At 35.4% G+C, this 15,257-nt stretch overlaps 2 protein-coding genes across 2 annotated transcripts in view; one reads left to right on the forward strand and one right to left on the reverse strand.

Moving 5' to 3' along the window:
* LOC128992717 (neurogenic locus Notch protein) overlaps positions 1 to 1,520 on the reverse strand; it is a 138,057-nt gene extending 136,537 nt beyond the window's left edge. Inside the window, exon 1 of the mRNA XM_054416438.1 lies at positions 1,277 to 1,520. Coding sequence (XP_054272413.1) covers positions 1,277 to 1,358 — 82 coding nt within the window. The 5' untranslated portion in view covers positions 1,359 to 1,520. The remainder of the gene's footprint in view (positions 1 to 1,276) is intronic.
* A 4,909-nt stretch (positions 1,521 to 6,429) lies between these two features.
* Positions 6,430 to 14,550, forward strand: LOC128993238 (outer dynein arm-docking complex subunit 3). The gene is made up of 11 exons (XM_054417004.1): positions 6,430 to 6,544; positions 6,923 to 7,044; positions 7,632 to 7,784; positions 8,605 to 8,703; positions 9,120 to 9,305; positions 9,800 to 9,915; positions 10,699 to 10,883; positions 11,442 to 11,619; positions 12,096 to 12,240; positions 12,833 to 12,970; positions 14,287 to 14,550. The coding sequence occupies exons 1-11, from the start codon at positions 6,445 to 6,447 to the stop codon at positions 14,491 to 14,493; spliced, it is 1,629 nt and encodes a 542-aa protein (XP_054272979.1). The 5' UTR covers positions 6,430 to 6,444; the 3' UTR covers positions 14,494 to 14,550.
* Positions 14,551 to 15,257: the final 707 nt, after the last annotated feature.

Consider the following 15,257-nt stretch of genomic DNA (forward strand, 5'->3'; position numbering starts at 1 on the left):
TTATTGCATTAACGCGGAACAAAACTGCACACACGCCCTCTCTCTCGTAACACCGACAGTGATACCTTTACTCAAATTGCTCAATATGTTTACTGTAGCCTATTTGGAATATTCCCTACTCATATTTAGTTGAACAAATAATGTTATTAACAATGAAATTAGGTTCCCGATTACGTTATTCAACATTTAAATAAATATTGCGTTATTATAACAACAAGTAAAATGGGTAAAAGTTGTGCTATTTAGTGTTGCGGAATAAAACTCCGCAGGCGCTCCTGTTTTACTGGTGAAGCGCCTGCTCTAGGGTTAAGCAAGTCAACTTGGACTAAAGTGCTTTTTTAAAAATTAGCCTATTATTTAAGGGGGTCAATTTTTGTAACAACTTGAAAAGTTACGGTACTATTGCCCGAGAGAAGACTTTTGAACTTCCGCTAGTTGACTTATGATCACAGACATTTTTTAGATATTGCTTTTAGCCAAGGGTTGAGTCATTTGGACCTATAAATTCGTAGGAAAAACGCATTAAAATGTAAAATCTCGTTCTAAGTTTACGCTCTGCAGCTTTGAATTGCGTGAAGAGCAAGTAAGCTTAGAGTTGCAAACTAACCAAAACTACAACTCCATAACTTATTGATTTTATCAAATGATAAAGACAATGAAGTCGGATATCAACGGTTTTTAAACTAAATTGTGCAGCGTACGGGTAAATAACATAGCATAACTTGAACTTACTTGACGTATTTTAAGATGTTTTTAGAGGAGTCAACTAAACAACTTTTCTTCTTGTGAGTTCATTCTACAATTTTGTTTAAAATTAACCTTGCAATTTAATAAGGAGATAACATAAGTTATCCCTAGTAATCATTAAGTTATTCAAGGCAATCCATAACAAAATTCCTTTCACTACAAAAAAACGCCTAATTTTATTAGCATGGTATGAACAATAACACAACAAAATCACATGTCAACACTAAATTCCCCAGCCTTTGAACGGCTAAAATTGGCAAATCTTAACCTTAGCAAAGTTTATTTGGTTTTTAGTTGGGCCCTAGAATGTCACTCGTGTAGCCATAGCACGCGAGCGAGCATTGCAAGTCCTGATCAACAGGTAGCTTCGAAGTTGTTACCATAGATAAAACATACTCCCTTAGTTGTTACCTTTGTAAACGTCTATTCTATAAGGTAAGGTTAAAAGGTCCTCATGAATTCGCGTTTATATTCTCTCAGTTATATTATTACTAAATTGATGAACCAGTTGTTAACTGGTGTGGTTTACCTGAAACACAAGCGGGTAGCTCCAATAAAATGAACCCAACAAATATGAGGGCCAGAGGTATATAATCCAAACGTCGCCTCATGATGAAGCGGCTATATCCTGTACCACTGATTCACATTAGCCAATAAACAATTCACTAAACACAACACTTCACACACAACTATGTTAAAAACATCATAAATGTGTCGCACTCACACTACACACGAGTCCCATACTATACTCTATAACGGTCGCGAACCGAACACACTATGAGCGGAGCGGCTTTTGTCCTCCACAGACTGGAGAGAAAGTAGTTCCAGAGTCTAGTATTCCTGCGCGCGCTCTACTGTGGGAAAATAATATTTGTTTGGAAACTTTTTTTAAATAAATATTATCTACTTTGATGAAGTTAATACCCCAATGAAGACTTACTCTAAGTATATGTTTCTTTTTTCAAACACAGAAATAGGTAATTACAATTTATAAGCGTGCTGAGTTAGGTACTATATTTTATGTGCGAAAGTAAAGATTGTAGACCATATTCTGGAGGATGAACCAGTTCTTGGACTTGGGGGTTCATTCTTTAGTGAATAATTATTGTGAAATATGATAAACTCTAATTAACTTACATTTTGAGTAAGACTAGTTTCCTAAATATTGCGCATGGATCGATGGATCGTAATTTAAAATTCATGAGAATAGCTACTATTTTAGTTAACTACTGTACATCAAACTATAAAATGACACATTCTTTCTAACATAAAAAATGTACATATAAACAAAAAACAAAATGGAAAAAATAACAAAAAATTATAAAGGATCACCGGAATTGTACCTTCCAGAATCCTACCTCTGGACAAAAAGAGCAAATTATTGTAATAAATGGTTTTTATAGTTAAATGTTAATAGTAATATGAAATAAATCAATTTTTAAAAATTGATCAAAATATATATTTTTATAAATATATTTTGATCAAATATATAACTCAAATGTAAACTGTAAATTTAAAATTCCCATGTTATTCTTATGGAGAATTAGTAAACCGTTGTAGTTTGCTTATGTTTATTTTAAATTTAGGTACAGTTTTATGGAATTTTCTCCTTAACGATTACGTGCATCGCTTCAATATACTAAATTATTTGTTTTATGTGCTCTACAAAACGGCTTAGCTAAATAAATTGCAAAATTTTATGTTTTTAGGGTCAAAAATAGGAAAACCCCATTATTACCCCATAAAACCCTCCATAAACCCCCATTCCCATAGTCCGACCATGCTGGTTCGCGAACTCGTTCTTATTACTGTATGTCTACACGTTTATATTTTTAATCAAAATCGGATCATTTTTGCCCAAGTTATTGTGTTAACGGACACATTTAAATACTGTAAGTATATTTTATATACATGAATTTGAACAAACAGTGTTTTTGACCTCTAGGGATCTCAAAACGAAAAGTTTAATTGGTCCTCGGTCAAGGTCTTACCATGAGACCTACACGGTCCTATAATAGCTTATTCCCTATATGGGAAATTTGCAAAAAAAAGAGAATTGAACAAATAAAATGAGTGTAGGACTCCCCAGAAATCTCCACCCCTATAAATGTTCAGCTGAAAAGGTTAGATCCGGAATCTTTAAGTTGTCACCTGTAAACCTATCCCCGGATCTATCAATGAACCTTTACCTCCCGGAATTCCATCCCCCTCTTGAAACCTACCTCCGACCAGCAAATCAATATCTTACCCCCAATTTCGACAAGTAGTTCAAAGTCTTGCTCTAACAGAAGTCTTTTATCATCTGACTTATATACACACAATATAGAATTTTTCTCTCAGAATTTCATTTTTTGTCAGTGGAGTACCCTACCTAGTAGGTTTCTGGGGGGGCATCTATTTTTCTTTAAAGTTAAGTATAATGGCGAGGAGGTAAGATTGTGATTTTATTTCTGGTTAAGATTTTCAGATTATGCTCCCTGTCTTTTTAATACACTCCCAGGATGAGTAATCCTTATATTAGGGGGTAGCACTTCATCCTATGGGCTTCCATCTAACTTTTTCATAAGGGGTGGCCAGGGGTAGGAATAACTGCCAGTAAATTGATTTTTTGTATACACGTTTTGTAACTTAATGGCTTTGCCAATTCAACCTTTTGTTATTTTGCAATCTTTTTCACCAAATTACATTGTGATTTGAACTTCATGTTCCAATTCATCAACCGCAGATCCTGCCACAGTTACTAAAATCACTGTCATGATCAGTATTTTTTTAAATCTTTGGTACTATCAATTGCTTAAGATATCACTCTTTAAGACTGTGATCTATGTGAATATAATGACAAAGCATCAATCAGGTGTTCAAGATAACGTCCGATCTGTATCATCCTGTCTACAGATCTTTAAGTTAGGTTCTCAGACTATGACACTCCAGTTAAAAAAACAAAAAACCTAAGTATTTGATTTCAAACACAATGAGGTACCTAGTGAAGGCAGAAGGGTGTCCTGTGCAAGTTGTGTTCTTTTGAAAACCTACTTTAAAAAGAATTCTGTGGGAGCTTTTGTTGCGAAGCTATATCAGGAATCAGGATTATAAACACTTCCATTAAGATGCGCACAAGCACAAAAAGACTCAATTAAATAATTAAGTAATTTTGTCATTAAATCAAGTGTTATCTTTTCTTTTAAACTTATTCTGATCTGTCGCATGATATATTGTTTGTGTCACCTCGACCTCACTAGCTGAGAGTTGTTGTTTCCTCCTGATAAGTTGTTAATTCTGGGATTGGATTTTTGGACACAATCTGAAAAAATTGTACAGTAAAACCTTGATAAGAAGACCCTCGATAACAAGTCACCCTTGATAAAAAGTGTAATTTTAAATCCCCTTGGATTTGTTTGACCCTTAATAACATGTTATTACAAACCTCAATAAGAAGTCAACCTTGATAACAAGTGTAATTTAATAATCCCCATGAGAGTCTTGTCATCCAGGTTCTACTGTATTTAACAAAGGAGGTCTCGAGGCCCCCCTGGACCATATTGATGGACGCCCATGTATTTCGGCCACGAACAATTCCAAGATCTTCAGGTTACTACGGTGATGTTGTATGTTCTCGGTCAGATAAGAATCCAAAGGAGTTGAATTTTGCTGCCCACATAAAGACACTACATAGTTTGTCTCTTTTTGTATAAGAGCTTGCATAGCGCAGTGTTTATAAAATTATGTACAACTTAGCATTGGTTATGCCAATTACATTTACAACAAGGAAAAGAGTGGAGAGATGATGACAGCTGTATTAATCCGCAGAAAGTAGAGAAAAAAACTACTGCCACTACAAAAGCTCATGAATTACTAAAAACCTATATCGTAAAAAATCCTGTATTTGACATGTTATTATATGAAATCTTCACATAGACATTTCCCAAGCAAAGTGGATCCTGTAGTTATTAAAGCAATTATGTCTCAACAAAGGTAATATCATCATGAAGTTATTGCAAAAGTGAAGTAAAATACATTTACTCTCATCAGGGCTAAAGATTCTGCCGCTCTTTGGAGGTTGGTGGATTGTATTTCTGAGTAAACTCTCTTTGAAAAACGAATAAACATCGTTTTGACTCTTCCATGGAGACTGGAGAAAGAACTGAAATAATTTATAATAGATTGTAAGCAGCACGTTAGTTTTCTTAGTATCAAAGTTTTTAAGCTGCGACCAGCGGAAGACAGTGTAAAGAAGAATTCCTAAATGAGACAAGTCTTCGGGTAAACAGCTGTTTATTAATGAAATTCCTGCAGACGATGACAATGATCCTAGTGTAGTCAGCTGATCAGGTGTTAGTAATGTTTTACTACACCTCTCAGGCTTAATGTTGTCTCCAGGTGCAGGGAATTCTGGGAGTCTAGGAGGAGGAACTTTGTCAGACACTAGACTGAGCTCAGGGGCAGAGGGGCTTACAGCTTTTACTTCAACCTTTGAAGGCTTTAATGGTTGTAGGGATGTGGTCGTTGAAGGCTGCATTCTTGAAGTTTTTATTACTATACAATTTAAATATTTTGGTTACTTGGTAACTCAGTAATATTGTATCCTTTAACAGTCAGTTGAAGTTGACTAGTTGAGTTAGGAAATTGACTTCCTTGCATTCAGTAACAGTACAACTATTTGGTTTTTTTACACAGACTAAAACAACGATGACGACTCAGTACCTACGTAGGAAGTTGGACTGATTTGACTTTGTATAAGAGAATAGAGTTGTTCTGCCTCAGTTCTTTAATCCTTGATTATGCTTTTTGTTTTATCCAGGATTTCTTCAAGAGCCCCTTTTTGTTTATGATGGTGTAGTTCAGGCTGATAGTATGATGAAAAAATTGCATTCAATTTAATTGTTAAAATAATTTATCTACTACAACAGAGGTAGTAATTGCCCTTAATTTTCCAATAACAGCTAGGTACTGTACATGCTCGTTTTTAAGAGATGTTTTTATAGATTTTAGGAGATTTTTTTTAGGAGGGAAGAGGCACAAGTAAAGAATAATTATTTACCTGAGTGCAAATCAGTGCACTAACCTACAATAGGCCAAGATGATACATCTAAAAGTGCAGTCCTTGTGGTTCACAGATACATTAATCAATTTTTTTTTAAATCTTGAATTGACAAGTCCTAAGGCGTTTTTACTCTCTTTGCTGAAAGAATCAGTTATACTATGTTCAGTTATGCAGAATAAGTTGTACTGGCTATACATGCAACAGTTGTGGTTTCAAAAGTTACCTCTGTAAGGTAAAAGTAAACAGTTACTGTTATTTTAAAAGTAAATTGTCTAACGTTAGTGTAGTTACAACGATAAATTGACACATTTTATCAGACCATTTTCTAAATGTGTCAGGAAATTGCAGATTTTTCCTATGAATAAGCGTGAAAACTGCTATAGATCCAGGAATTTTAAACTTAAAGTATTGGCTATAAAACTCGTTATTTACTATCGACGTTGATTTACGCATTAAAGGTAGATTCTGTTGACACATCAACGTAACTTATAATGATAACAAAGTTTTTATTCTTAAGTGACACCATGACAATTTGAAATAACAATCAATATGAACAGAAGAGATGTATCTAGATGGCACTGTATCCATGACAACCTACTTGTTATGCTGAGAACACCTCTCATATGAGGAAAGATTACTAACAAGTTTAGATCAACATGCCTTCTGGACCTGTCCCAAACAAAGATGACAGTGAAACTATGCTGGAAGTTGTCAACCGGCAGATTGGTGAAATTAAAAAGAAAATACAACTTTCAGGTAAGTATTAAAAAAAGATACATTTTTTCTTAAAATGGATTAAAATTAACTGTATAAGATATTTTACATATGTGTGTTGCAGCCAAAAATGATTTGTGATACCAGAGTAATATTAACAGTACTTTTACTATCGATTTATTATATACTTAATTGTCCTAGACAAACTTTAGTGTAATATCTGGAAGGTTAGGTTGCTAAGAAAAATCAACGAACACTTAAGACCAATAGATGGAGCACGCCTATCTAATTATAGAATATAAAAAGCTTATAGATTTGTGTCCAAAATTTTGTTTAAGACAATATTTAATCTTTGTTCCAGTAAGTAATTTAAAAAGAACCTCAAAATTCGTTAATTTAAATTGCATTTTGGATTTACAGAGGGCCAAAGGAAAGCTCACTATGAAGAATGTGATACAGAAAAGAAACGCAACATTGACAAGATTAGAACACTAAAGAAGACCATAAAACAGCTACAGTTTCAGTTAGGAAGGCCTCCAAAAGTAAGTTTATAAATTTTGACAGCCTCATTAAACCATAAATTTGCCCATACAAATGGGCCCTGAAGGTGTAAATCTATCTAGCAAAACTAAACCAATGGTTCAGTCGTAACTTAATTAAAGTAAAATAATAAAGCGTACCTTCTACTCAAGGCCCGAACCAACCAACTCACCAAACTTATTCTTAAGTATAAATCACTTCAAATAAATATACTTAAATATGGCGAGGGTTAAAATCGTACAAGGTCTTATAGTGTTCAGTAATTATACAATCCCCCTCTAAGTTTAAAAAAATTGAAATCTTAAAATGCAAAGCCCAATATTAACTTATGATCAGAGTTTTTACATGTATTTATACTTCGTTAATTTTTATTATAGGATCTTATGTTATTACGCTCACAATTTAAAACTCGTAAGTTTCATTTAATAACTGCGCTCTCTGGAATTTCTCGTTGTATAAGTAGAATAAACCACAACTATCACAAAAAATATGGATGGCCATGAATAAATTGTCAGCCCCTACTTAAGTTCAATATGGAGCAAAAACAATTTTAAAATGACAGAAAGTTTAAATTTGTTGTAATGTTTAGTGTGACGAAGGCATACTCAAAACCAGCAACAAGTATCCAAAGGAGACGATCGCACTTCGCAGCAAAGACACACACGAAGCAGCCCAACTGTTGGACTGCAAAGTGATCGACCTACAGAAGAAATTGGACCTGATTAGATATCATGCAAAAATGGTAATGGCACTAAGAGTAAATCATATTGAGTAGTGTTAAAGTAAAAATATGCAGAGTAATTCACTATGGTGTCCACATTTTCTAGCATGTTAACGAAAAAGCTGAATTCATTAAGTGACTGTATTTACCAAAGTACAAAACGGTTTATATTTGTTTGTTTTTTTAACATAATAAGGGTATTATTTTGTGTACTTCTAGTAGTTTTTGTAATTTTATCAAAACAAAAGTAACGAATTCAGATTTTTCTGAATCACTTCTGCTTTCTAACTCATCAAGTACAACATCTTGACAAATCGAATATTTTGTGTCCAGCACAATATATTAAACTTGTTTGTTGTTGTTGTGTGTTTTAAACACCTTTAGATTTTTTCTATACATGAATGTTCCAAACCCACTAACTTGTTACTGTTTATCGTAACATTTTGTTAGGTAGCGTCATTAATTTATAGTGTGATGACAAAAATGGGTTCTGGATTTAAACCTGCTTGGCAGTGAACCTGAAACCTTAGATGAACTAATATATATAGCATGCTACAATCATCAGATTTTGAAAGGAGCAATATAACCTCTCGGCTTCGGCTATCCAGGCAAATATATAAAAATAAGCTAAGAACATCATCATTAAATAGAATAATTCAAGTCAACAACAACAACTTTGACAGTTGTCAAAGTTGCTTGGTAAGGGGTTGAAAGTATTGTTCCGCTTTGTATAAATAATAGGTTACTTCAGTAGGAAAGTAAAACCACTCTTGTTAACATTATAGTATTTTTCAACATTGGCATTCTTTTACAAAAAGTAAATTGTCTAATTTTTTTACAGCACCAGAAGCGGATGAAGGACTTGGCAGATGAGTACCAAGAGCTTCTGATCAACACGGCCAATGAGGGCATCCGGAAACAACTCGATCCACGAGGAAAAGTACGAGAAACATTAAACTTTAAGAGTGGTGGGAATAACTGAAGTTCAGTAGGTAGTGCAATTAGGCTAATAGAGGAATGTGTTTTAAAGGTAAAAGTGAAGGAACTTTCATCAAGGGAAAAACCAGGTCCTTGAGTAACGACATACATCCTGAATATGTCAATTCAGCAAATATCTTTTCCTAGGTGGTTCAAAACTGCAACTATGTTAAATGATTTAGTTTTGATGATTTTTTGTATGTGAGTAAGTCAGGACCATTAACAATCAATATAAATTTAGTTCAACAACAGCTGGTTTGTGATGCAAACAGTTGAGTTGAGATCCTGTGGTTGTCAAAATCCAATATGAGAAATATTTTCACTAAAATAAAAATATTTAAGAGCAAAACTTGATACCTAATTGGTTTTGGTTTTCAGCAAGTTTCTGTCCTGGAAAACAACATCCATAAGGTGGAGATGAACATGATGGAGGCAGAGCACATGCGAAAGAAGTATCGAGCGATACGAGCCAGCCTGCTTGAGGACAGCGTACTGTTTGAGAGTACCCTCAACAAGCTAGAACATAACATCATGAAACAGGAGACTGAGATAAGACACCTTCAGGTATAAACACAATGTTCCTTCAGTATAGTTAAAACTAGATCGTAGGTTCGTGTACTAAATTTGTCAAGTAATGTTGAGTACGAGGGATGTTTTTAAGTGTACTAAAGATGTTTTTAAGTAAGAGCCGGTTTTGGGTACAAATCCGTAATTCTCTTGTACGCCGCAACGAGGCTTATTACCATTTACTGGCATCATTTGTGAACAGAATGACACAATTTTTTTCACCTTTGTAGCTGTCATGTACGTTTTTCCGTGTATCAAATCTTCCCCCATGTCTGAGGTAATGTCAGTGATACGTTTTTTTGTTAGCAAGAAACATATCTGTTGCCGATATTCTAACCACACGTTCACAGAATTGTATTACTGTATAGCAAAATGCCATTGGCCAGATTTGAACCAATGACATAAGTTCCATGCTGCAGTTTACACACCAGCCAGTGTTACACCTTTAATAATTACAATTTACATGACAGAAATAACTGGTGTGATTTTAGGCTATCAACAGAGAAGCCCTCGACTTGCGGGATAGCACCAAAGGGATTCTGCTGCGTCAAGAAGTAGCTGTCATGAACGCAGGGAAGTCCCGAGAAAGACAGCTGATGGAACTCAAGTGAGGCATTAAACCAGAGATTAAACATATAGATTTATCATTCTTATGAGTCAGTTGGAGAAAATTTGATTTAACGTTCCTTTCCAGTTTATATATAGTGTTTGTTGTTTACCATGTATTTTTTGTTTGTTATTTAACCAACTTTAAAACTAATTTAATAAAATATGTATCAATAGTTGGGAGAAAGAGCACTTTAGCTTAAGTTAGGTTTACGTAGCTGCCAAATGCGGTTGTGATTTTAGCAAAAACTCAATACACAAAGATAAGGTACGGCTGTTTCCCTAGCTACTGAATTCGGTAGGGACAATAACATAGAAAACACAGGCACTAAAACACTCGCACGACGATCACAATCCTGCAGCTGTATTCAGAAGCTTAATTTAACAGCAAGGAAATCGCTCCTATAATTTTTTTCTTATTCTTAAATGAGAAGGAATGAATGCACACCTATGCATGGTGAAGAAAATGAATTCCAGGTAGTTGATGGCTCACAAAAAGTTCCAGTATAATTAATTAGATTTTTAGTCTCTACAAAGGAGCTCCTTCTGGGGAACTCTTTTACTTAGGTAAGTTAAAATAGTATTTCAGATCTACGAATAGAATTTATAGATGAGTTTGAAAATGGCAACCAGCAAGAACATGGGATATTCTTATTATTACTGTTGGAACTACTGACAGAGTGACAGGGACTGTGAAATCCATATTTAGTCAACATTGCAGTTCTATAACAACAATATTGTTGGACAATTGTATTTCACAACATTTAATAAGTTCTTTGATCAGAATGAGAGTGGACGAGCGAAAGGCAGAACTGGAACGTTTGGAGCGTCGCATTTTTCCGACCGGTCGACCGTTGATGCATCAAGACACTGTCACCTCAACAGATATGACACATGGAACCTCCGACGAGACTTCTCAGGTTGTGGAGAATCTTGAGAAAGCATTCACTACTCTCAAAGAAGCTACAGGTACAGCCAACAGTACTTGATTGGAAATTGGTATGGTTAAAAAAGAAGCACCAATTATCGCAAACTTTAGTCCACATGCCTCGGATGTAAAATTAGAATAGTTCATATTAGATGTATGCAACACCAATCAAGGGTGTATAATTAATAGGGTTGAATGAACAAAATGATAAGTATTCCTTCTAAGACCAACCGTTTCTTTAGCCAAGACGATTTATTAAAAGCACAATGATGGGAACAGCTGGGTCCAGTTAAAAAGATATTGACTTTTATCAGGATAAAACCAGCAATCTTCTGAATACTCGACAACACTAGAAGCACTCTGCTACCAACTCGTGTTAAAAACAAATACCAGAAGAGGGTTAAACATTAGTTAAAGCGCCTACATACGCCAAAAACAAAAAAGCCCCAATGCAAAAACCTTAATTATAAAACATCTGACAACCCTACTCAAGAAAAAATTGCAGCAAAAAATTATTCACAAAATAATATTAAGTTAAATATAGTATTCCAAAGCATCAATTTTTATATAAAAAGTTTTAATATTAAATGTCATTCCAGGTGTTACCGACACAAAGGATGTTCTCCAGCGGTTTCTCTCTCAAATAGAAACAAGGACTCGACTCACATACCTGAAAGAAACTACTGAAAAAGAAAAGAAGCAGCTTGAAGTTAGAAAAGATATGATGCTCGCTGAATTGGAGGCTTTCAAATTCGCACAAGTCAAAGACAAAGAACAGTAAGTAACAGTTAGAAATTGCTATCTAAGAAAGAAAATGGGATTACTATGAAAAATAAATATTACATTAGATTATAGAGTAAGAAAATTATTCAAAATAGTTTACTGCATTTCAAAAAACAAATACCTTCATCATGCTTATAATGTAGGAATTTAAATCCTGTTACAATGTTGAATCTAGCTCTATCGACGTTAGCGCTACTCCATCAGGGTGGCAGAGTCGAGTTATCTCAACTGGAAACATGAACAGTGCTAGAGGTCTAATGTGCAGTTAGAACACAAAATCTCTGTACTGTAAGTCAGGGTTCAAATCCTGCAAATCAACAATATTTTGTTATAAAAAAATCTACAATCAGAGCCTGTTTCTTCATATTAATGTTAGTTATATATTACAGTAGTTCCTTCGCTAAATCGTCGACAAGTTGAAAAAACACAAAGTATTGTTTAGATTTTTGAAATTAATATTTTATTTTCAGAAATGAGGAAGAGGTGGAAAAACTTAAGATTGCAATACAGAATGAAATAGAGAAGAGAGACAAGTTGGATGAACAAACAGCTACAATAAGAGATCAAATTTTGCAGATCAAGAACGCTCTTCTCAAAATGTGCTCTTTGCTCCAGGTAAAAGGATTAACAGTTTTGTTGGTGTGTAACACATTGTGTTCATATGTCTGATTGTATTGAAACTACCTTCTACGAGGCTGGTTTTTTTTAGTGCCGTTTTAGTGTTTAGCTTCGTAATTTGATGTACACCGCTACGAGGCAGCTCGCTGGTATCATTGGTAAACAGAATAGCGCCATTGTAGTAACTGATGACACTTAGTTGTGTCTAGAAAATGTTTAAAACTTTTGAATATCCTGCCACACACGATATAAGGCCAGTGATGCGTTTTTTGACCACCAGGCAACCAGTTACAATTTCTTACATTAGACCTACAGTAGACTCCCTCTTATCCACACTCCTCGGGACCAAGCCAGTCTGGATAACGGATTTTCCGATTAAACCGACGTCCCCGAAAACTCGTTAAAATGGACCGTTTACTGTGATATTCTACTCAAGTTTAGAGGAATATTGTATTTAGACACGTGATCACTGGTCTCAAAACTTTCCCACGAGAACAGGTTTTTCAGTACCGCCCACTTCCTGCCGATCTAGTCCGGTTAAACCAATGTCCGGATAAGAGGGAGTCTGCTGTAACTAATTTTCTTGTAGGATTATGAGCCCACAACAACTCCTCCTGCATCACAAGAGATAGACGACTCAGAGGAGACAGTGGTGCTGCTCCAGGGCAAACTACACAGCTTGTTTGACAAAATCGACAAGAAAGATGAGCCAGAGGAAGAGGAAAAGGTTAGTTATACTAAAATAAGATACAACTCCAAATGATGACTTTATTTAAATAACCATTTGGTCTTGGGGGAATCTGTTTTTATAAGTAACATTGTTATTACATCAGTAATTAATTATTTGCTTAACACGTTTGCTGCGGCCCATCAAATAGCAGGCGTAGCCCCAGTGCGGCGCAGCCCGCAGCCTCGAACAAACCCGATTGCCGGGTGATTGGCTTTCATATTTCGGTATGACGAATATCAAAACGTGTGGTGATGTCCTGTTTCATCACAAGAGTTGACGTAGTTTGCTAAACACCCACAGTAGATGCCATTATTTAACAATAAAACACACTAATATAGCACAAAATTACAGTTAACAAACGTAATGAGTGAGTCAAAATCCACCAGGTATAGTTTCGGAACGAGTATAGATAATTACAAACGGATTGCACCACAAAACTGCCACTGTCATACACGAAGCACGGACAAAAATACTCCGACCTACACCGGAGTGCGGCTGCACTCAAACCGAATAAGTTTGGTGGGTTCACACTACCGCCCGGGCGGTACGCCGCAGCGTGGCGGAGCGCGGACCTACCGCCCGGGCACACGCACGCAATGTGTTAAAGAGCATTGTTGGTGATGAACAGTATATGCTGTTAAAAAGAATAAATAGATTATCCACAACTTGTTAGTGAGATTTTCACAATGTTTTTGAGGATGGGGTCAGATCTAGATGAGGTGGAAATAGTGGAGGGACAGAGCTTCAAGGAGACAGGCTTGAGAGATAAAATAATAAGTTGGAATTTAAAAAGGTAGTTATCTTTAAGTTTTAGTTTTACTTTTAAAAAAGGTATTCATTAACAATTAATTTTGTGAGTACAGTATATTGTTATAGGTCACTGACAAAAATGACCATGACTGCTTTCCGAAAAAGAGCAAGAAAACAACATACCACTTTAATATTGTTGCTTTCTGCTTTGTTATGCACAATGTCTGTAGAAACTTTGTTACACACTTTGAACAAAACACTGCAAAACCAAGTACCCTATTCAGAAATTCTCAGGCATGCGGTTTGCAAGTGATGTGCTTTGGGCCATAGAGACATTTGCAATCCCCTCCGTCCCTTCCTTGCAGGTGATTGTTCTCTTCCTTACGCCCCCAACCAAACTAAATCCTCTTGTGCCCTGGTCCCGAGCCCATTTACTTAAGCGACACTGGCAATTCTTAACTGCTAAAAAAAAGTTAAGTAGACCAGAAGAACTACCATGTTGAAGTTAAGACTACCTACTAACTTTCCAGCTTGATTTGTATTGACGATCAATACTATTGCAGGTGACAATCAAGGTGGTTCGGGTGGATGCACCTGTATACCCGCAGGCCCTAGAGGGTCACCCGGACAAGACCAGCGAACCCGAAGATGAAGACGAGATCCCCACCCGAGGCTTCCTCAAGCGGCAGGCCCAAGTCATCATTGACGCCAAGAGCAGACGCAAGGGCTTCAGAGTGGCTGTTCCACGAGTATTCGGCCGGATGAAATAAAAACTTGTACTCACAGATTACTATGTAGTAGCCAATAAATAGTATACTAATCATAAAGTTGCAAACATTGTCATTGAACATAGAAATATAGAATTAATTTAATTTTTGTGTATCACATTTTGACTTCAAATTTAGAATAACTTATTAGAAAATATGGATTAGATTTGCTACCTCAATCTGTGTCCCGACTTTCAGCGATAAGTGTTTTAATTTAATGAAGTTAAATAGAATTTGAATGTGTGCAGGTAAGTTTAGAATTTCAGGAAAAAATCAATTGTTTAATACATTTTAATGATTTGTTTGACTTGATCCTCTCTCTTTAAAATCATACGGTACATTGTAGTTTTTTTGTATTCATCAAACATTTTAATCTTTCCAACATTGTTCACTGAGTAAAACAACTTTTACATGGAATGAACTACAAACATATACTAGGTATAAAAATGTACCTAGATTGAGAGATTATGAAGTATGTTTGTGACTAAATTGATAGCAGAAACACTTGTGATTTCATCATCAATAAACTGTGAACATCTAGACTAAAGTAAATTCTGATCACACAATACACATTTCACATGAGGTGTTACATTACTTCCTAGCCAAGAGCAAGAATGTAGGTTTTAATGTGTACCATGAAACCATGGTCTTGATAAAACCTTTAATCTTACACTTTGGAAAGAGACACTACCAATCGTTACCCATGTAAAACTTGAGTAGTGGTAGTGGCCTCAACAAAGACCATAAACAAATAAAATCCAAACAAC

The sequence above is a fragment of the Macrosteles quadrilineatus genome, unplaced genomic scaffold (genome assembly GCF_028750875.1).
Source record: "Macrosteles quadrilineatus isolate MER2022 unplaced genomic scaffold, UCM_ALF_1.0 Scaffold_4__1_contigs__length_99947679, whole genome shotgun sequence".
NCBI lineage: Eukaryota > Metazoa > Arthropoda > Insecta > Hemiptera > Cicadellidae > Macrosteles > Macrosteles quadrilineatus.